The 22704-nt window shown below is 39.4% G+C and overlaps 1 protein-coding gene across 3 annotated transcripts in view; it reads right to left on the minus strand.

Moving 5' to 3' along the window:
• Positions 1 to 4856: 4856 nt before the first annotated feature.
• The window catches only part of LOC107822498 (protein SABRE), a 40507-nt gene continuing 22659 nt past the window's right edge, over positions 4857 to 22704 (minus strand). For 2 of the 3 annotated variants that reach the window (XM_075232691.1, XM_075232690.1), the window contains exons 11-23: positions 22455 to 22555; positions 19069 to 19425; positions 18794 to 18912; positions 18345 to 18594; positions 16307 to 16531; positions 15033 to 15172; positions 7762 to 7834; positions 7419 to 7520; positions 7133 to 7315; positions 6599 to 6940; positions 6341 to 6508; positions 5786 to 6167; positions 4857 to 5479 (exon numbers count right to left, since the gene is read on the minus strand). In XM_075232691.1, the coding sequence (XP_075088792.1) occupies positions 5370 to 5479; positions 5786 to 6167; positions 6341 to 6508; positions 6599 to 6940; positions 7133 to 7315; positions 7419 to 7520; positions 7762 to 7834; positions 15033 to 15172; positions 16307 to 16531; positions 18345 to 18594; positions 18794 to 18912; positions 19069 to 19425; positions 22455 to 22555 (2552 nt within the window). In that variant the 3' untranslated portion in view covers positions 4857 to 5369. The remainder of the gene's footprint in view (positions 5480 to 5785; positions 6168 to 6340; positions 6509 to 6598; positions 6941 to 7132; positions 7316 to 7418; positions 7521 to 7761; positions 7835 to 15032; positions 15173 to 16306; positions 16532 to 18344; positions 18595 to 18793; positions 18913 to 19068; positions 19426 to 22454; positions 22556 to 22704) is intronic. The other variant, XR_012699963.1, reaches the window with a different exon arrangement.

Raw genomic sequence — 22704 nt, forward strand, 5'->3', positions numbered from 1 at the left:
GAGTCGAGCGGCCCAAACCATAGATGCATTTATTTAATCTACCGAGGCATTCGTCCCGTTCCACAATAGATAAACACATTTAAACAATCAAATCAATAATTCATCAAGGAGAAAATATTTAGGAAAAGGCAAATTTCTCTTTTAAAAGTCAAAAAAATGATATCTAGCCTTGTTTTTAGAATTTCATTTACACGTTTGATATGTTTTAAGCATTTTAAGTTTGTCAACAAGGTTGCAAGTATTAAAAGAAAGCATGCCCCCGCAAATAGGAGCACATAACCAATTAACTCACTTATGGGGACAATTCCCTCTTACAAGGTTAGAAAGGAGACTCACCTCGCTCCGAAGCCTCTATTCCGATTCAAGAACGCGCTCAAACCTCCAATTTGGAGCCGAACGATCCAAAACTATTCAAATATGGTAAGAACTAGTCAATACATGCTCAAAAGTTCATATTCTAGTTATTAAACCAATTTCTCAACCCTAAATGCAAGGTTCCTAAAATTCATCCTCGGGCCCACGTGCCCGGATTCTGGAAATATTTGAAGAAAATTGTTACCCATAACCTAAGGATTAAGAATATATGATTTTTACTCCATTCCCTAATCAAATTTCGTGGTCAAATCTTGTTTTTTACCAAATTCTAGGTTTTTCATCTACAACCCTTGATTTTCCCTAATTTTCACACGTTAATCTACCCATAAACCATATATTTAACTTATGATGGGTAGAAATTACTTACCTCTTTGATGATGATGAAATCCCTCCTCAAATGCTCTCAAATATCACCTAAGGCCAAGTGGGAAATGAGGGAAATGGGTTAAGTTTCGGAATAAAAAGCCACTGCACCAGACGCAGAAGTCGCATTTGCAACTCCAAGCTCGCAATTGCGATGTTGCATTTGCGACAAAAGCACCGCAAATACGAAGCCCAGCCTCCCCTGACATGGTCGCATTTGCAACAGAATCCTCGCAAATGCGAAGAGGACAACATCGCAAAAGCGATGGCCCCCTCGCAAATGCAATCCCCACTCAGCTTTCCCAGGTTCGCAAATGCGAGCCCCCCTCCCCTCGCAAATGCGATGTCGCATTTGCGACCAAAATACCGCAAATGTGTTTCATACCAGTACCAGCAGTCCCATTTCTTAGCAAATCACTCCGAAGCTATCCCGAATCTTACCCGAGCCCCCGGGGCTCCAAATCAAACACCCGCACAAGTCTAAAAATATAACACGGACTTGCTCGAAACCTCAAATCACATCAAATAACGCTAAAACCATGAATCACACTCCAATTCAAGCTTAATTAACTTTAAGATTTCAAACTTCTACTTCTGATGTTTAAACTCATCAAATCATGTCTGATTGACCTCAAATATTGCACACAAGTCATATTCGACATTACGGACCTACTCCAACTTCCGGAATCGAAATCCGACCCCGATATCAAAAAGTCAACTCTCGGTAAAACTTCTCAAAAACCTTAAAAAATTTATCCTTAGCCAAATGACTCCAAAATGAGTTACAGACCTCCGAATTCACTTCCGATCGCACTCCCAATACCAGAATCACCATACGGAGCTATTCCTAGACTCGGATTCCCAAACTGACATCGATAACACTGAAATGCACTTCAACCCAAACTTATGAAATTTCTTCCAAAATGCTAACTTCCACAATAGGCGCCAAAACGCTCCCGGATCATCCAAAACCCGATCTGGGCATACGCCCAAGTCCGAAATCATCATACGAACCTATTGGAACCTTCAGATCCCGATTCCGAGGTCGTTTACTTTGAAATCCAATCTTAGTCAATTCTTTCAACTTAAGGCTTCCGAAATGAGAATTCCCTTTCCAAATCAACTGTGAATTCCCCGAAATTCAATTTCGATCATGCGTACAAGTCATAATACCTGAAGTGAAGCTGCTCATGGCCTCAAACTGCCGAACGACGCACTAGAGCTCAAAAGGACTGGTCAGGTCGTTACACACTATTTTTTGCACCAAATCTAAATTTGGTGTAAATTTTGATATTTTTTTGCTCCAATGAAACACCAAATCTTGCACCATTATAGTGCATGAATAGTATTGCACCAAATTTGGTGCAACACAATTCATCAACACCAAATTTGATTTATTATTATTTTATTTATCTTTTTATTTTTTTGGACTTTTAATTTATCATATATTGTGTATAATTAATTTTTATATTAAGATCTTTATAATTTTAATTTTATATCCTATTTTTTTGATATATTAATTTTTGTATATATTATATTTATATTAAATTATAAGTTAATTTTATTATTATTATAATTGTATAAAAAGAAATATAACCATTATTTAAAAATGAATTATATATGATGAATATGGAAAAAAGAAAAAAGATAGAATTTATTTGAAGGAAATAAAAAATAAAATTTAAATAGAAGATAATAATATAATATAGAAGAGAGAGAAGAAATATTCTTTTTTGGTGTAAAAATAGTGTAATAGTTGGAATAAATTTGGTGTTACACTATTTTGGTGTGAAATTTGGTGTTAGGGTTAGATATGATCTTAGTCTACTAAATGCTAGACTATTATTCTGCAGAATAGGCTAGGCATTTTTTGTATCTGTTGTTAGACTTTAGCCTGTTTTATATTGTACCAGGTCAAAGAAACGCTAAAAGTTCAATTGAACGGCCAATTATAACCAGCCATAATTAAGTATTACCAAATAGACAGCTAACGGGCTAATGATTTAGTAGGCGTTTGGACATAAGAATTGTAAAATTTCAAAAAAGTGAAAAAAAAAATTTAAGTGAAAATGGTATTTAAAAATTAGAACTGTATTTGGACATGAATATAATTTTGGGTTATTTTTTAAGTTTTGTGAGTGATCTGAGTGAAATTTTAAAAAAAAAAATTGAAATTTTTCAAATTTTTAAAAAATTCCAAAATTCATCTTCAAGTGAAAATTAAAAATTTTATGGCCAAACACCGATTTCGGAAAAAAAGTGAAAAAATTTCGGAAAAAAAGTGAAAATTCTTATGTCCAAACGGGCTCTTAAAAAGGTAATTCGTTGGAAACGAATAACTATACAATCGTGCAGAACAAAGAACCCAAGTGAAGCGGGACCAGCCTTACTGTTTTGTTAAAGCAGTAACAATACCAACCAGGCAAAAGGCCACTCAAATTTCAACTTGTCACTCTACATTTGCATCTATACCCGCTTTTTGGGTCACGTTTTAACTTGTGCCCGCTTTGCAAAAAAAATTGCAAACATACCCACTTTTCGCGTAACTTCAGCATACGGGGCTGAAGTAGCAAAGGCAATCACGAAAAAACTTCAGCATTTTAGCAGACGGGCCTGAAGTAGCAAGTGTGCTGAAGTTTTTGTTTGCAATTGCTGAACTTAAGCATAGTAGCTGAAGTTTTGTTCTCTATTTGCTGAAGTTTTTGTTTGTAATTGCTAAACTTAAGCATAGTAGCTAAATTTGCTGAAGTTTTTGTTTGTAATTGCACTAAATAAGCTGAAGGCTTTTTGTCCTGGATTCATTAGTTTTGTCATTAAGCTTTTTCAAAAACTTCAGCAGAAGATGCTTAAGTTATTTAGTTCATTTGTAAAAACTTCAGCACTAAAAGCTGAAGTTTTTTTGTCCTGAATTCATTAATTTTGTCATAAAGCTTTTTCAAAAACTTCAGCAGAAGATGTTGAAGTTATTTAGTTCATTTGTAAAAACTTCAACACTATATAAGCTGAAGTTTTTGAAAAAGCTTTATAACGTACTAGATAAATAATTAGATTGCCAACAGTATCTAAATCATAAATTTTGGAAACAATAAACGTGAAAATAACAGAATTATCATTGTCTACTACTAACTTACGTACGTGGAAGTATTCACAAATTATTGTCTACTAACTTACGTAATTATTTATAATTTGTTTTAAAATAATCTGATAAACATATTTATGGCAATCATCCCATGAATTGAAGTTTCATAGCAGCACCAACAGCAGCAGAAGAAGAAAACGAAGGAGCGAAAGGAGGAGGAGAAAGGGGGCTGAAGTTGTTTAAAAAGTGGGTACAAGTTAAATCTTTTTAAAAAAATGGGTATAGGTTAAATGGGGGCGAACAAATAGGGCGCCCCGTGCAATTTTTACCTAGAATTGTGACCTTTCGATCATTGGATTGTGCATGCCAGCCCAAACTGAGAAACTTAATAATAGAAGAATATCAGCCCGCAGAACTACAAAGCAACCAAAATTGGTTTTATCAAAACTGTAGTTTATACTCCAAAGAAAAGAAAAGTACCCAGAGGTAGATTGTTAGCAGATAAAGGAAATGATTATGAAGACAAAGTATAGACCAGAGTTTGTGTCCTAGACGAAACAGAAGCAGGTGGTGGGACGTAACAGGCACTTCCGTTTTCCTTCTTCCTGAACACGATGGTATATTTCAACTTGACAGTTCAAAATGACAATTGATAAGCTCCTCATTGAGCAAATTAAGATAGTAACGAACAAAATCAAAATGGGGAAACATGGCAACTTCACATCAACAGAGTAACTCATTTACAAGATCATTTCACCTATCAAAAAAATCAAAAAAAGCTTCTGCCATGTCCATAGTAAATGTTTCTTAGAAGCTGTAACCACAAGCTATGATTTAATTCTCTCTTAACATCAAAGTGGAGTTTCCCACGTTTTAGTTTAAATAATGACTGATAGCTTGTATTAGTGTTATTTTCTTTCGACTCGTGAAAGAGGGAAACCTTTCAAATGAAGAACTTGAATCAGCACACAGAAGTCTGTTAATAATGTAAGCAAAGCAAGCAAAGTAGGAATCATACACTATTTCTTTGTTCGGATGATGAGACTGAAGAGTTGGAATTTCATTTCCATTCTATTTCCACTATTACAATGCAGAAAACTTTTTTCAGGGAACACATATTCTAACTCTATTCTGTGTCTACTGTACATGTAGTAGCAACTATTGATTACAAAAATTATGGACTCTTACGAGTCCTAATGTCGTTTGTGTTGGGTGCTATAATAATCTATAAATACATACAAGGTTAAAGAAGAAAAGAATGACTATAACTGAAGGGACTCACCTTTGCTCTATTTCCAGGATGAATCCAGAGCTCTAAGAAGGCATTGAAATGTTAATAATTGTAGACTTCTGCATATTCTCGCAATTCTTGCCTGTTCTTATTTTGGAACAACATGTAGGCATCTCATACTGTCTAAGCAGGAGACAAGGATCTCAGCAAATCCTAATCAATTGGAATTGCTATAATAGCAGAATGTTGCATATAACCGAGGATTGTTCCAATCCACTTTGGATCCCATAAAATACGTTCTTTCAATGTCTTCAAGTTCATCTACTCGTGGAAATCCTCATAAGGCGAAGATTCACTTGATGAATCACTTTCAAATGGGGTGATCTCTCTTGGTGATGAAGGAAGTGATTCTCTTTGTTGAGAAGATAAACCTGGAAAGAAAGACTTGTGTCACTAACCAATATTACTGATACTTTGTAGCATAGCTTAAAAATGAACGACCACACTGTCAGCCCAAACTGGCCCAAAACCAAAGGACTAAAATATCAACTGTGACTAAGCAATCTAGACATCATAAAATGCTGGGCCTATTAAAAAGCTATTAATGCTGGGTTCTGCTGGCTTTAGCACAAAAGAGAGCGCAGAATGGCATCCTACATTAGTTCTTCCAAAAGGAAAACAATAGGACCATAAAAGAGAGAACAGGATACTTTCAACATGGAAAAAGCTCTGCCAACCTTTTGGTCCTCTTGAACGGAACTTCTTTGTATGCCGTCTAATCAGCTTCTTGGCTTTTGTTATGGTTAGTTGTCTGGCAAAGGGAGAGAACTCTGCCTCACTTTCACTCCAGTCACCAGGTATCTCATTTTCTGCTTCACCCCTCATTGTCCAAAGCACGAAAGCCTTGGCCTTTCTGCGCTGAGAATTGAAAAGGCCTTTTATAGAGGTGACAAAACCATCGCCTGCACCCTCAGGGGGGCGCTTAGGCCAGGATAAAGGGTTCTGCTCGGATTTTCCGGCTGAACCACCATCACTATCACTGAGATTAAGATCAATATCGGGGACACCAGCAGCACCAGCTTCCCTTTGATTATGTGCTTTATCTTTAAACTTCTTGTCCTGCATTAGTATAAAAGACATGGTCACTGAAGTCTTAGTCCTCTTGAGGTAGTCGATGAGTCTGGAGATACTTAATTACCGATTATCATACAGCAACGGATATTTAATGTGGTCAAATATTGAGTGATTACAGATAATGGAAATTGGAAAAAGATAATTACAAAGGAACTAACCTGCATTCCTGTTACTGATTTTAGGACTCCCCATATGATGTGTTTCTTAACTCTTGAGAATAGCCTCCGCCAGGTTCCAGTAAATTCAACTCGATGGAATGTATCCATCAGCAATCTTAAATCACTCACAGCAAATCTTGATCCTTCATATGTAACAAGTAACTCAACCTAGTTCATGCATATTAAACATGTATTAGTTCCGAAAACAAACGAACTGACGAAGCTACAATAAGTTATTAGCCCACATAATGGACTGACCTGACTAATCTTGATATTATGGAACTCTCTCATTCTTCGAGGCCTAGATTTTTTCTCATCCTGTGCCTTGCCCACCTTTTTCTCTTCATGAGAGGAGCGGCCAGACTTAATTAGTTTTGATTCCTTGGATTTGTTTCTGTTACCTTCATCTGGCTGCTCAATACCGGCAAACGGCTCACTTGTTGAAGAAGTAACACTTGAGGAGTGCATTTGCAGCATAAGTTCATCAGTAACAGATTCAGCAACATTTTCTTCCCATGTTCTATCAAAGGATGATGTTCGTCTTAGCTCAGGGGTTGAACCACAAACAATATTAGCTTTTAAGTTCTGCAACTTTGACACCTGCAATATTCAGGCAAGATAAACACATGTTTAATTAAGAGAAAAATGTGAGAATTTTGATAAAAGAAAATTAAGCATCAATGCTGGAGAATTTGCCAATCGGTAAGATAAACTTTAGCCCAAAGGAATATAAAGCCACCCTTCACATATCTAGCTAAGAAGTGGTCAGTTAATGGAGGATACGGGACTCACTTGGGAGGAATCGCCAGAAGAGGGAAACTGACTTGCAGATGTAACTGGTAAAGCGGAGTTGCTTGATTTGGCGCAGACCTGAGGATCTTTTGTTAGATGGTTACTTGACACTGGTGCTTCTTGAATTGATGAGCCTTTCTTGGCACGCCTCGAACCAGCAGTAGTTGAAAACTTCCACACTTCCTTTAAGCAACAAAACATTTAGCAACAATATCTGGTCAAATGGTTTATTTTCTGAGGAAAAACTTATTAGCACGTATTTCTGATAAATGGACATTAGACACACCTGCCTGCGCTGGGAGTCTTGCTCTTCTTCTGGGAAAAAGTACTCCCACATCATTCTGTACATTGTCTCAGTCAAATGTATCTTCAAGGGGTAAATCTCCACCTGTGCAATGAAGGAATTTAAACAGGTTATGAAGTATGATAATAGAAAAGGCAAAATTGAGAAAAGGGTTAATCTCCCACTCAACTGCCAGAAAATATTTTTGGCATGTTATTCAGTGTGAAGAATGCAATGACCAGCACAGTGCTCAGATGTGTAAAGTTCCCGAATCTGACAAGTTATCCTTCTCAAAAGGAAGAAAAAACCTAAAGGTTCAAAGTACTTATCAAAAGAAGCATACTACCTGGAATAGTTCAAGAGGATAGTTTCCATCTTTTGGAGCCCCCTGCTTAGCATCTACTCGAAGCATCACTTTTCTGTAGCCATGACAAAGTGAGACTATATGGTCAGAACTAGCCACTTAAGTAAATATTTAAGAAGTGAATAACTGACAATTCAAAAATTTCAGTGATCATGCTAAAGAAATCAATTGGTAAACTATGGAGGTAGAGGTAAAGCTGCATCATAGCACATTTTCTACCCTGGTCATGCGGTGTACAGTCCCATGAGTGGCTGCCTTCTTATGGGTCTTCTCCAAAAAATTGATTTCATCGGGTTCGATCATTTTCGTAATTGCCTTATTCATGCCCCTAACTCACTGGATTAGGACTACAACATACTATGTTTCACTCACTCATAAGTTTCAGTTGGGTACCTTAAAGAAAACCATTTCAAAGTGAAGTTCTAATACTCAAGTATGTAATATTGAGTGTGTGACTAGGAAATTGTCTACAGAGACATACATTATTAACATGTGTAGTTTGACCAAACCCAATTGCCTAAATATGCAGAACTGAGTACTTGAATGAGATCACATGATAATTTTTTTTTGATAAGGTAAATTGTATTAATCAAAAGGGAGAGAAACTCCCGTGTATAGGAAGTATACCAAAGAGTAGAGAATTTACATCAAAACATGATTCTCTACAAAAGAAGCCCGATCTTCTATACAAGTAGGGGCTATATGAGTGCACCAAAAAGCGATCAAAGATAAAAGACTATTTTTAAAATGTGAAAAAGGAGACTCAATCCCCTCAAAAGCTCTCCTATTTCTCTCCCCCCAAACTATCCACATGAGAGCTAAAGGGGCGAACTTCCACGCCTTTTGCTTTCTTCTTCTACGGAAACCGGCTCAGCTATATAACATCTCCTTTACAGTGCTTGGCATCACCCATTGAACACCAAAAAGATTTAGGATTGCCCTCCACAAAGCCGAGGACACAGAGCAATGCAACAAAAGATAATCAACTTCTTCCCTTGAGCTTTTACACATGTAGAACCAACTAATAAGTGTAATTCCTCTCTTTCGAAGATTTTCAGCAGTCAAGATCACTCCCCTTGCAGCTAGCCATGCAAAAAAGCACACCTTCGTGGGTGCTTTAGGAATCCAGATCGAGGAGTGTGGAAAAGTGGCCTCCTCTCTCACCAACATACTCTGGTAAAAGGACTTTATTGTAAACAAACCATCACCACGCAAACCCCATCTCCAAGAATCACAAGATGGTCGGGGCCTGTCTTGCCCATATAGCAGTGTCAACAAATCTTGGAGCTCCGCAATCTCCCAATCTTGCATGTTCCTTCTAAATGAGAGGTCTCATACTACCCCCTCCATGCTCCTTACGAATCTGTTGGACCATCAATTCCTTCTGGTTTGAAACTCTGAAGACGTGAGGGAAGGAGACCCTCAGAGTATCCTCTCCACACCACCTATGATTCCAAAAGTTGATTCTCCTCCCATCTCCCACCATGTAAGTGATGTTGCCACTGAATGCTTCCCAATTCTTCATGATGCTCCTCCACATGCCCGAAAGGTGTTGTGCCTTGGTCCTCCAACCCCCTCCCGCGGAATCGTACTTTTCTACTATGACCTCCCTCCATAGGGCATGCTTTTCTACCCCAATCTCCACAGCCACTTTCCCAATAAAGCTCTGTTGAATACCCTAAGATCTTTTACTCCAAGTCCACCCCACTTCTTTGGGGAAGTGACTATCTGCCAATTCACTAGATGAAACTTTCTAGTTCCATCCGCCGCATCCCAAAGAAAATTCCTTTGAAGCCGCTCCAGTTTTTCTGTGATGCTCACCGGCGCTTGCAACAGGGACAAGTAATAGGTGGGCATACTCAATAAAGTGCTTTTAATAAGCACTTCCTTACCACCTTTTGACAAATATCGTTTCTGCCAGCCTGCTAATCTTTTTTCAACCCTTTCGATCACTGGATTCCAAACCGTAGTATCCTTATGCGACGCACCCAACGGGAGACTCAGGTAAGTAGAGGGGAGGGAGTCCACCTTACATCCGAGAACATAAGACAAAGCATGATTAGCAACCTCACCCATTGGGAAAATCTCACACTTGTCGAGGTTGATTTTGAGTCCTGATACTATCTGAAACCACTGCAAGACCTGTTTCAGGTAGGTCAACTGATCCATATCGGCATTATAGAAAACCAGGGTGTCATCCGCAAAGAGCAAATGAGAGACTTTTCGGGCACTGAGCACCCCGATCGGAGCTAAGAATCCTCTCAAGAAGCCTCCGCCCGCCGCACGATCCATCATTTTACTCGGAGCATCCATCACTAGAATGAATAGCATGGGGATAGGGGGTCACCTTGCCTGAGACCCCTAGGGCTGTCAAAGAAACCACATGAGCTGCCATTAACCAAGACAGAGAATCTGACTGAGGAAATGCAAAACTTGATCCATCCCCTCCATCTTTCCCCAAACCCCATCCGCATCATAATGAAATCCAGGAACTTCCAATTGACATGGTCGAAAGCCTTCTCAAGGTCCAACTTGCATAGTAAGCCGGGTTCTCTATTTTTCCTTCTGGAGTCTACAAGTTCAGTTGCCACCAAAGCAGCATCCAGGATCTGCCTACCTTCCACAAACGCATTTTGGGAGGACGAAACAGTCACGTCAAGGACCTTCTTAAGTCTGCTGGAAAGCACTTTGGAAATAATCTTGTAGATGCTCCCCTTGAGACTAATAGGCATGTAGTCTCTAATACAAGATGCACCTTCTTTCTTAGGCACAATAGTAATAAAAGAAGCATTGATACTTCTCTTGAAAACACCATTCACATGGAAGTATTCAATGGCTTCCATCAACTCCCCCTTGATGGTATCCCAACAGAGCTGGAAGAAGGCCAAGGAGAAACCATCAGGCCCGGGGGCCTTATCACCAGCACAACTCGACACAGCCTTGTGCACCTCCTCCTCCTCAAAAGCCCTTTCTAGCCACTCACTATCTCCCTCCCCTATGTGGTTGAACTCTATTCCCCCCAAAGTCGGCCTCCAACTAACTTCCTCTTTGTATAAGTTCTCAAAAAAACCCACTATCACCCCTTTTACCTCCTTCTCTCCCTCAATCCTCACCTCATCCACAACTAAGGACTCTATGAAGTTTCTCCTTCGATTTGCAACCGCCACCCTGTGGAAAAACTTGGTATTCGAATCTCCCTCCTTTAACCAAAGCGCCCTCGATTTTTGCCGCCAACTAGTCTCCTGAGCTATTGCTAACTCGACTATTTCCCTCTTAACCTCCCCCAATGTCGCTTTCTCAGATTCATGTAACTCCCTCTCCTCTTCCCCTCTTTCTAATTCCCCCAATTCATGCATAAGCTCCCTCATTTTAACCTCTACCCTCCCAAAAACTTCCTTATTCCACCTAATAATATCTCCCTTGAGCAATTTAAGTTTCTTCATAAGACGGAATGAAGGTGTCCCTGATACCCCGTAGCTAGTCCACCATTCTTTCACCTAGTCACCGAATCCTGGCACTTTTAACCACATGTTCTCGAATCGGAAGGGAGCACGTACCCCCTCCCTCTGCATCCATCTAGCAAAATAGGCAAATGATCCGAAGTCAGCCTAGGTAAAGGAATCTGCAGCACATTCGGCACCAACTCATCCCATGATGGCGATATCAGGAATCTATCGAGTCTAGACCTTGAGTTGGAATCCTCCGCCCTGGCCCAAGTAAACCTTTCCCCTGACAGAGGAAGGTCAATGAGAAAGTGATCATTGATGAAGTCAGAAAACTCTTCCATGGCCCTTGAAATCAGATTACACCGTAATCTCTCCTCCGGGAATCTAATGGTGTTAAAGTCTCCCCCTAGAACCCATGGAATGTCCCATTCCCCCATCACAGTGGTCAGTTCCTCCCAGAAAGACACATTGGACCCTTCTCCTACCGGTCCGTACGCTCCCTCAAATCCCCACTCCACCCCACTTACTCTATCTTTGACAAGAGCTGCTAAAGAAAAAGCTCCCTTCTTAATCTCCTTTACCTCCAAGCTTCTATCATCCCACATTAGAAGAATGCCCCCGGCACTTCCCACTGCTGGGACCCAGTCATATTTTACCCAACTACCTCCTCAGACACTCCTCACAATCACATCTGACAAGACTTCCATTTTTGTCTCCTAAAAACAAACTAGATAAGCACCCCACTCTCTAACTCCCGCTTTGATGATGGCCCTTTTGTTTGGGTCATTCATCCCCCTCACATTCCATGAAAGAATCTTAACTTTCATAAGAAACAATACCCCCCTTTTCCCCACCCCCTAGCCGAGCTCTCCCCCTCCTTGTCACACACCCAACCCCTTCTCTGGTACACCACTACATCCTCTGAATTATTTTGCTTAACACATTGACCCAACTCCCTCCCTGCACCATCATAAAGGGATTGTTGATCAATCTCCCTCAATAGTTCTAACACCCTATCTTCCTTCCCTTCAAAAGAAACGCCTAAAAACTTCCCAAAGTTTAATAGTTTATCCTCCATCCAGAAAGACATATCCCCTCCTCCAATCCGTGACGAAATTGGGCAGACGTCTTCTATATGTACCCCTTCCTTGCTCCTACCGGAGAAATACAAGACCATAGCATTGCTAGCAATAGGAACTTTAGGTGCCGAAAGGATCTCACCATTTCCTTGAGGGGCAACAACCTCTGAAATTAACACTCCACTGCTATAGGGATGTCCAGAAATGCCAGTAGGGTAGCCGGAAGGAAGAGAGCATGGAACCCTCGGCGGCATATTAACCGGAGATACTGGTCCGGCACTAACATCAATTGGAGCATGCTCAACAATCTCCCCAGAAGAAGAAAAAGCTTGAAGTGTAACCTCAGGTCAGGGGGCAATGGAGCTTGGTCCATTAGAGGTGGGAGGCCGTGGAATAACAGCACCATCTTTAGCCGGTGTTGCCCCTGAAGCAGCGGTCATCGAAGAGGGGCGCAGGTCACTAGGCTCGGTGGAATGCCACTGTGAGAAGCACCATTGGCAGAAGGAGTAATGACTGTTCCCATATGCATAAGAGCCTTAGCAGGCGCGGCTTGAAATAATCTGGGCCCCTTAGGATCAATTCTAATAGAATTGGAAAAAGTTGCTGGGCCCATGTGGGATACCTGCTAAAAACTTGCCCGGCCCTATGATAATTAGAAGAGGATCGACTCATTCTGCCTTTCCGACCTACATCACTAACCCATTCACGTCTTTTCCTTCTGTTGAAATTTTGTCTTCCTCTCTTAAATTCAAACATCCCATCTCTTCTCGATCTAACGTCTGATTCCGGCTTAGTCCGGTGATCCAGTGAGCCCTCCTTTCCCCTCAGAGACTGATTTCTCCTCCCCTCCCTTCTATTTGACCTTCCATTTTCTTCCGCCACTATCACAAAGCATAAAGATAAGGCGAAATTCAGGGCTCAACCAAACCCTATAACTCAAGTAGCCATCCTCCACCACAGTGGAGACAGGGATTCTGCCCCCTTTCCTCACCACAATCCTCACTCGCGAGAGATCGTGTATGCTGCAAGTGACATCGATAAAACCCACACAGATTTCCCAATCTTCTTGAATAGGTCAAGACACCAAAGATGCACCAGGAAACCCACCATGTTGACCACCAATATTGCGCCAGTGAAACGAGGATCGAGACACCCATCGTGCTCCACCCATCTGTCTAGTTTTAAGAAGTTCCCATCGAACCACCTGTTTCCTCTGACAAGAATTTCTGAAGCTTGAGACTTATCAACAAATAGAAAGAGATATTGTGTGTACCCCAGTTGTGATATTTTAGCCCGTCTTTGACGTTCCATGCCTCTGCTGCCCAGTTCCTAACAACCTCGGGAGAACCAACCCATTTGGAGAAAGACCCAATCAAACAAGATTCCAAGAAACCCTTACGCCTTAGAGTGTGCTCCTCGGACAACGAGAAGTGCGGCTCCTGCCCTACGTCAAGCTTTCGATGGCATCTTCCCCAAAGTTCTAGGGCTGGTCAAGAGGTAGCTTTTATGAAAGACATGTTTTCCAATTTTCTAGATTCTACGGAGAAGTAGCAGTTTCTCTCTGTAGAGTCCATCATAACTAAACCAAAAGCCTTGCTAGGGAGCTGACTGAAGAAGAGGAAGTGATAGGAAGTGAAATCTGACCAGAAAAAGCCACCTCCGTCGCCGGAAAATAGTAAAAGTGGTCGGAATCTGGAGGTTGGTGGATAGGTAGGGTCGGAACAGCTTCGCGAAGAGGCTGTCTGAAGAAAAGAAAAACAAATCTAGCCTGGAAAGGCCTCACGCGCCGGCGCGTGGGTTGGGGTCGCCGGAGCTCTGCCGTGCGTGGCGGCGCGTGGGGAGTCGGATTCCGGCGATTTTTTCTGGGGTAGTGTCGCGGCAGGGTTGGCTCTCGGATGGTGGTGGTGAAATCCTAGGATTCATGGTTCTCAGGCGCCTCGGGGAGCGTGCTTGGGAGCATTTTCTTTGTTTCACATGATAATTAGGAGAGAGAAATCAATAACAAAGCAGATGTTAAAATGTGTGACCCGTTTCATCTAAAAACTTGGACTCTTAGACAGGGATTACTTTATTTATTTTAAGTTTGTAACACGTCCCCTAACGTGGGGGCTAGATTCTTTTATGACCATGCACGTGGAAATTTTATGTTGATGGATGGGGTTAAGACTTGGGCCAAGGACCTCTATGACTAGATTGTAAGATACCATATTGAATTGTGTGAATTATCTCATCTAAAAGCTTTAACTTTTAGAAAGATGATATTTTTATTTATTTTATGTCTGAGATAGTAGAGACAAGCAGTTTACTAAAAAGATGGGTTTAAGTGCAGAAGGCCACTTTTAAAAAGAAAGGAGCTAGCTAAGTGGACCAGAGAAAGAGAGTCTGGTATAGCAAGCTGTGTCAAGGTACTCAGAAATCGTCGCAGATGCAAGGTTGTCTCCAACACAATCAAATTCAATTTTTGCAGTTTGTAGATGTACATTAGAGGAGCCAGTAGAAGTACCAACACTTATGGTTGCCAAAGATATGTAGAGATATAATCATCTCTATTGCCAGTTAAGAGAGAATACCAATACAAAACTTTAAAGGACAAACATGGATACGAAGTAAAAATGGGACCCCACCATGGCCCCCAACCCATATAAATGGAAGCATAAACACTATACAGTTTAGATGTGTAAAAAGGAGCAAGAGACGGAGCAAGAAATAAACTGAAATTGTTGCATACTTTCCCCATTCAGTAGGAGGATTCCATGCTGATAGAAGCATATCAGACTTGGCATTTGGTAAGCAGTTTCTCACAACAAAATATTTTGTTGTGAATTTAGCAACCCCAACATCTTTGTAATCACGGTCAAAATCATATATCTGCATTAAGAAACAGCAGATTATATTCTTTCCTTCTGACTCAAGGGATTCCAATTTTAAATAGGAAAAATAAATTTCTAAAAACAAAAAAGAAGTAGGACGGTTAAGGGGAATTCCGAAAGTTATTAAACAATAAAACAGTTTTCTGATCGCAAGATAACTTATTAAGGACCTCTGGGATTGCATGAACAAAGACATGGGTACCTTTTTTTCTTTTTGAGAAAGGTAACAGGATATTCATCAGCTCAAAGATTGTGCTGGAAACCATATTTACAAAAAAAAAAAAAAAATACATCCTTTCCATTGTCCAACAAAGCATGGTACTTTACAGTTCCTAAACAATGAAACAGTTTCTGTAGGCAAGATACTTGTTTAAAAGGGATTGCATAAAAAGGAACACAGTACTTTACAGTTCAAGTGTCAGTGTCCTTTACTGAAGTTTATGACATGACTTTAGTTTTACCATGTAATGGTCTTAGACAAAACTGTAGAAAAAGCTGACAGCCTGACACTGTGTTATTGGAATCCATTTCCATTTAAAATGACTAGAACCAGCAACACATTATCTCATCAAACCCCAACTCTGACACACAAAAAAAATCTTTGGGATGAAACCAAATTCGAAAGATGCGAAATTCATGGATTTTACAGCTGATCTATTTCAGAGGGTTCACCCTGCAATAAAAGTTCTCTAACTTAGGGAATTATTACCATATTGTTTTCAATTTTAACCCCTTCAAATAGATGAAACTTTGGCTGCAGTTTACTCCAGTATAATTTTCTAGTTATGTATACCTTCGACTGCTAACTATTCTGACTCTTGTTTTTCTTTAATTGCTTCTTTTTTTTTGTTGGAGAGAATAAAGCTGTACCATAACCAATATGAGATCACAAAGGGACAGCTTACAAAAAAACATGAACTTTAACTTATGTAAGACCTAAAAGCCATTAATACATGTATGTTTATATTTGTTTCCTGGAAGAATGTCAGGAATATTGCAGCAGCTTGATATAAAATCCTACTGATAACTGATAACCATTATCCTTCAACAGGTGTTACCCATCAAGAATTCTTTACAGGAATTTAGCCAAGCAAGGATATACCAAAAATACTGAAGCCATGTAGAGACTCACCATATCATTTATCTCAGCTTCAGCAAATGATCTTCCGTCCACAAGCATGCTCCAAACTACTTTATTAATTTGCAAAGAGATGCGCATAGCACAAGAAGGACTTTTGTTCTTTTCCTTCTCCATCAATCGGAGCTGTGCAGCTTTCTGTAGAGCCATCCTCAGAGATGCAGATGCTACTTTTCTGGATTTTTGAGCATTTAGTAGCTCTTTCTTCAGTCTTTGCACCTGCAGAAAGTTGCTTTTAATAAGCCCTCAAACTTGATACACCTTTTATCCCTATTATTGTAATGAAATCTATACATTTCAAAGCAAAACTCCAAGAAATCTGTTAACTTCATGGTCTCCACTACCAAAGTGACACAAGTTACCATGTGCAAACTATCAGAAGTAGGTTGTGTGTGTCAAAATGAATGGGCGGTTGGGCTGCATACTGGGGCATATAGGGGTTTTAGAACATGGAGTCTAAGCAAAACACACCCACTTCTGTTTAGGCTTGGACAGGTTAGGTTCAGGTGGGTAGGTGGTCAACATCTGCTTGGAGCTACTTGCAAATACCTTTTTTTGGTATCAGTGGAAGTTACTATTTTCACCCAAAAAAAAAAAGAAGAATCTCTTACCTTTGCACCACAAAGACTTCTATTTCACCAAAAAGACAGTAAAACTGTCAAAATTCTTTACCATCTTTACGTAATTACTTTCTTTTAAATTACACTGTTAATTGAACTCCTGAAAAACAAAAGGAAAATAAGGCAAATAACTATAATAGAGCTCTCTAAACACCATTCAAGAAATGGCTTGACACACTGCCAGCATTTAAAACATAGACGAATGAGAATGACAGCACTCCAAAGCAAACAAAAGGTCATACCCAGTCACTTTTCACCTGGAAATAATCCATGTGAATCATCAAAAATTTGAGAAGAAAATGATAAGCATATGCAACTCAACTATAACTTTTCAGTGAAAACGTAACAGTAAAACTGAAATCAAGAGAAGAAAAGCCTTGACATCAAGGTATTTCTTGGGCTTATTACACAAAACCACATTTGCATCACTATAGCACATAGGAAGATTGCTTTAAAACCCTCTAAAGGGAGAAGAGAAATCTCAAAGCAACCAGAAACTTGAATGAGAGAGGTGAAGCAAGCTTATTTCATGGCATGGTACTCACAAAATTCGGTAAATTGAAGTTGAATTGCTTATGATATGTGGAGAAAGTACGATAAGAAAAGTCCACCATTCATGTTTATTTTTTCTTTTTTCGGCAGGTTTTCACGATCCATCATCATTAATATCCAACTCAGACAAATCGTTTTTAGCCTATATGCACACATTATGTATTTTATAGGCAGTTGGACCAGGCAAGGCATATGATCGGATGAGGTCGTGATTGTTATCAATAATCGCCCCTCATATTACTTAAATAAGTCCGAAAAATGATAGTGCTCGGGAAAAACCCCTTGATTCAACTGGAAGAACATTGGAAATTGGTAGAATCACGTAGTGATGGGACTGAGTTACTATTGCAAGAGAATTTGTGACCTATTTGCCTGTTCTGACTAATGACCATGGAAGACAATAAAGGAATCAGCCTAGGTGAACAATAAGTATTGAACTCTGCCTCAGGATCACCCGATTGACACTCCAGGCCCAACAAAACGGACACGATGTGAGAACCAAGGTATGTCGAGGAGGACAGTTAGTTAGCCCTTTCTGGGCCCTAATTCTCAATAGCTTCCAACACGGGATCTCAACTTTTCATTTCAAGCTAAACCATGGGCATGGATCTCAAAATCTTGCCAAATTAAAAATCGTAGCTTTCCTACAGAAGTCCAATGTCATTTTACCAGTCGATGGCATTGAATGATATTCCATGCTATAGTGGCAACCGTGCCAGGTAGAAACAATTAGTCAAGAGTACATATCATAGGCTAAGGCTTATGCAATCATTTCAGAATCAACTTGTCAAACAGGAAAAGGACTTATGTCATATTTCACATCTAACAATCTTAAAGTACTTCAGAAAGTGCTGTCTTACCAAAATGGACCTTCCCCCACTAATAATCCAAAGATCGCCTTCCTTTACTGGGTTCCTGTCCACAGATGCATCATTATAAAGAGATAATTTCCTAATATCATCCTGGATCAACTTCTGCGCTCTTTCTTTCTGTTCAAGGTTCACTCTTGCCAGTTCTACTTCTTCAACACCATCAGGTACAACTTCATCAGCCTCCTCTTCAACATCTTCATCGTCACCTGCCGGATATGACAGGCTAACTTTTCGAGGCCTGATTTAGGAATCTCAATTAATTCCCTCAAAGATTTAAGATAAAGCTATGGAGATGCAACTCATCACATCCAAGTATAATAATAGAGGCTTCTGAGGAACAAAATGAGGGATGGGTTGCACTTATCCAAAAGCATGTTAAGCACAATAATAGGTTTATAGTAATTTTAGTAATTAGAGATCTTAAAAACTGTGCTTACTTTGGAAGCCGGGCAAATAGAAGATTGGTCAACACATCTAGCATAACTTGGAACTGGCGGGATGTCATTGTTGCTGTTATATTATGTGAATTGAATGAAAGCTCCTTCAAAGGTTTCACCTGTGATAATACATAATCACGATTGAGAATCAAGCGATGAAAACATCATTATCAAAACATATGATGCAACAAAGAATTGGTCTAATAAGACAGAGTTCTCACAACATAAACCAACATGATCAGGTTATCACAAATTCAGAAACAACGCATACATACCTTCAAGTCTGCGGTTGCACCTTTATGCCTAGTATAGCGGAAGTACATATCACAAGGCATAAAAACTCTCTCCAGTAAAGCTCCAGTGCGCTTCACTTTCGGTGAGCTTCTCCGAATTTTAGGAAGCCACTGCAGTCCAGCCCCTGGATCTACGTCAGTTGGGGCAACATGTGCCTGCACATGTTCTAACATCACAGAGTACTCCATGCGATTCCATGTCATTTCAGGTTGAGATTCACGAATTTGAACATTTCCTCCACCTAGAGCTTGTTCAATCACTTCATAGCCAATGGAAAGAACTGAATGGAATGAACGAGCTAAAACACGGCCACTGACAGCAGCTAACAGAAATCTACCCTGTCAAAACAAAGAAAGGTGCCAATGCATTAGCATCAACGAAAAAGTAAAGCTTTTCAATAAAGTTGAGACAATTAGTTGTCCGCTTTCTTCTGCATTTAGGATTACTGGTAGACATGATCTTGGATTACCACTTTCAATTTGACATGGCTAAGAAGTTAAGAGACATTTAGTCTTACAAGACTAAGGTACTTCACACCTTCAAGCAGTCAATGCTGCAGGATAAAAATAACTTAGAGGCACTTGGTAAACATGATGTGGTCATGAAGATAGTGTTGTCCCTCAATATTGTGTATCTTTTTATCACAACCTTCCATTTTCCTTTACTAATCAAAAAAACATTGTTTTATCTTTATCAATTAGTTGAAATAGAGATATCTAATCTTAGAGATAAGGTTTAATGAAATCTTATGTTTTCCGTTAAATATAGAGTTCTTTGAGAGTTCAAAATTGTTAAGAACTCGATCTCATATAAGTAGGACCTTCATGTACTCTGTACAGGAAACTTGATGAATAACATCCGATATATCGATTTGGTATTAAAATCCTACTCCCCCCCCCCTCTCCTCCCTCTTGTTCTTCTCTTTTCTTCTTTGCTCTCTCTCTCTCTCTCTCTCTTTGTTCTTCTCTTCTTTCTCCCCTTCAGATTTATTTCTGTTGACTTTCTCCTTCTCCTTTACTGGTGCTGCATAAAAACAGTTAGCACTCTTAAACCAGTATTATTCTTCATATTAAAATCCCAAAATCAAGATGCTTTTTCCCTGAAAATAATGTCCTCATCTGGTGATGTTCACACTTCCGCAAGTTGTTTCCTCCTTTTTCTTAATTAGCAAAGCAGATGATTCCAAAACCTTAGGCATGAAATGCATCTCACATATTCCCTGGGGTGATTCTCTGTCAAACAGACTCAACTTACCAAAATTTCAACACATTTTATGGGGTCTAGCTCCATGCTTAAACTTGAATCAGCAGAATACAATAAGTGTATGCATAATGGTAATGTAAAATATTAGTTAGAGTTGCAACACGAGAAAGAGAAAAGTTCCAAAAGTTAGTTGAGATCTACAAGATACATTTACTGCACGCAGAAAGATGAAAGAGATGGTCCATGTTCCTCCAGACTGAAACATGTTTCTGCAGACGAGGCCTCAGCAGCGGAGTCAAATAAGATATATTCATGTTTCTTACGGCACATCTTGATTTTGTTTTATCCATGAAAATTATATCCAGAAGCTTCAAGAGAAGGGGATCTAACATTCACCAAGAGCACCCAGTCTAACAAGCATACACGACACAATATTACAGTGTGTATAAATTGTACCCTTCGCACCAGAAAAAGGAGAATAAAGAATACAATTTTACTTGTAAACTGTTCAATTTTCTCTCCTAGTCTCCCATTAACCTTCTGGAAGGACAGTGAAAGTGTAGAGAGAAGTACACAAAATCCAATCAATTATATGACTTGCAAACACATCTTGGTTTTGAAAAAGTTATGAGAACTGCTTTAACAGAAGTTGTCGTACTAATGGAAAAAGTCAATCAACCTTCGTAAACATGGGATGCATAAGTCTGACAGAGATCAAGGAAACAGCAAAGGGATTTATAATGCTTTGGCTACTCCACCCACTGACTTAATGTTTAAGTTGGATGCTCAGATTCTTTCACATGATACCAAAGCCAAACTTTGGTGAATCTGTCTTCATAACTGCTTTCTCTTTTCATTTTCATTTTTTGTCACTCTGAATTTCACTCTCAACTCACCCCACTGAGCTGTTCTAGACTTCTCTTTATCAATTCAGCCTATCAAGCCACTAACATTGCTCTAAGCCCACTCATTAGCTTATTGAGCCTAATCCATTTCCCTCTACTCCAGGAGTGAGCCTGCTGACCCCTCTCTGTCTACTTTACAAGGAAAAGGCCCAAATAAAAAGAGAAAATCAAATCTGTGTACCCTTGAACTGGGTTACACGTGTAAGAGGGTGTTATTGTTAAAGAATATACTTGTCCCTCATAGGTTATATAAGGGTTTCAAAGGGGTTTATAATATCCCGGGCTACTCCACCCATTGCCTATAAGGTTTTGGGTTGGATGCTCAAATTCTTTCACATGCCTAACACTTGAGGACACAACAAGGGACTTATGAAAAGCATTTCTCCAGGAGAGAATTCTTAAGGTTAAATTATTTTCCTTTCATTGATATTCAAGAATTATTTATGCAAGAAAAGATAGAGAAAAGGAGTTTTTTTCCTACGTATAATGCTATAGTGCTTCCTATATATGCACTATCTACTTATTTCAGTTTAATTTTAAAAAAAGTTTGAGATAGGAAAGCGGAAATTGTTAATATCTTAAGTTGCAAAAAAAAAAGGTCAAGACTAGTCCAGATTGTTCAACAAAGGAGTAGAGAATAAGAATGACTAAACATAACATTGAACAAAGCAATACAGGGAGATGACTTCTGTAAACAGTTGAATAGGACCTAAAATAAATGTACTAACATTAATACAACTAATTGGTATCGCCTATATAGATCCCTATTTTTCACTAGATCTGCAAGGATTCCAAGAGATTGTAGATCATTTCTGGCAACTTCCTTCCATGTGATATTAGGTCTACCTCGTCCTGTTTTAACACCTTCGCTCATGGTTTTACACCTAAGCACCGAAGCATCAGAGGCCAATGCAGGATATGACAAACCTAAAGTGACCTCTCATCCTATCCTCAATGTGTGCTACACTGCTACTTGCACCTTTTGCCGCGTATGGTAACTATTTATTTTGTCAATGAAGGAAAATATTTCATGTAGCTAGAAGCTTACAATAAGGTACAGAGATGACTTATGTAAACAGTTGACATTACAAATGAATATTACAAGCAAGCATAAGGTTCAGAGGATTTCAATCCAAAAGGAAAAAGAAACAAATATCAATGACATGACAGTGAATAAGGATACAGTAAACTAGAAAAGCTGTGACCGAGAACCAATCCAATTAGTTAAGCTCTGAAATATCAACAGATAATTAACTTACATTTGCATCTTCTGAGTGAAGATTGAATTGTGGTTCAATGACATTGACCATGAAATGGCGAGTGCCCTCCCCCTCACAGTCTTCAATGTTGGCAAGCTTTGCTGGTAATAGAGATAACGTATTGCGGTGAGGAGTTTAAGTAGTGAGAACGATAACAAAAGATTATGACCCATATCTCAAATATTATACAAACATTTATATAGATCACAAGCAAATGCAGCCATGTCAAGCTGCTACAATTAATCGATTG

This window comes from Nicotiana tabacum, chromosome 16 (genome assembly GCF_000715075.1).
Source record: "Nicotiana tabacum cultivar K326 chromosome 16, ASM71507v2, whole genome shotgun sequence".
Taxonomy (NCBI): Eukaryota; Viridiplantae; Streptophyta; class Magnoliopsida; order Solanales; family Solanaceae; genus Nicotiana; species Nicotiana tabacum.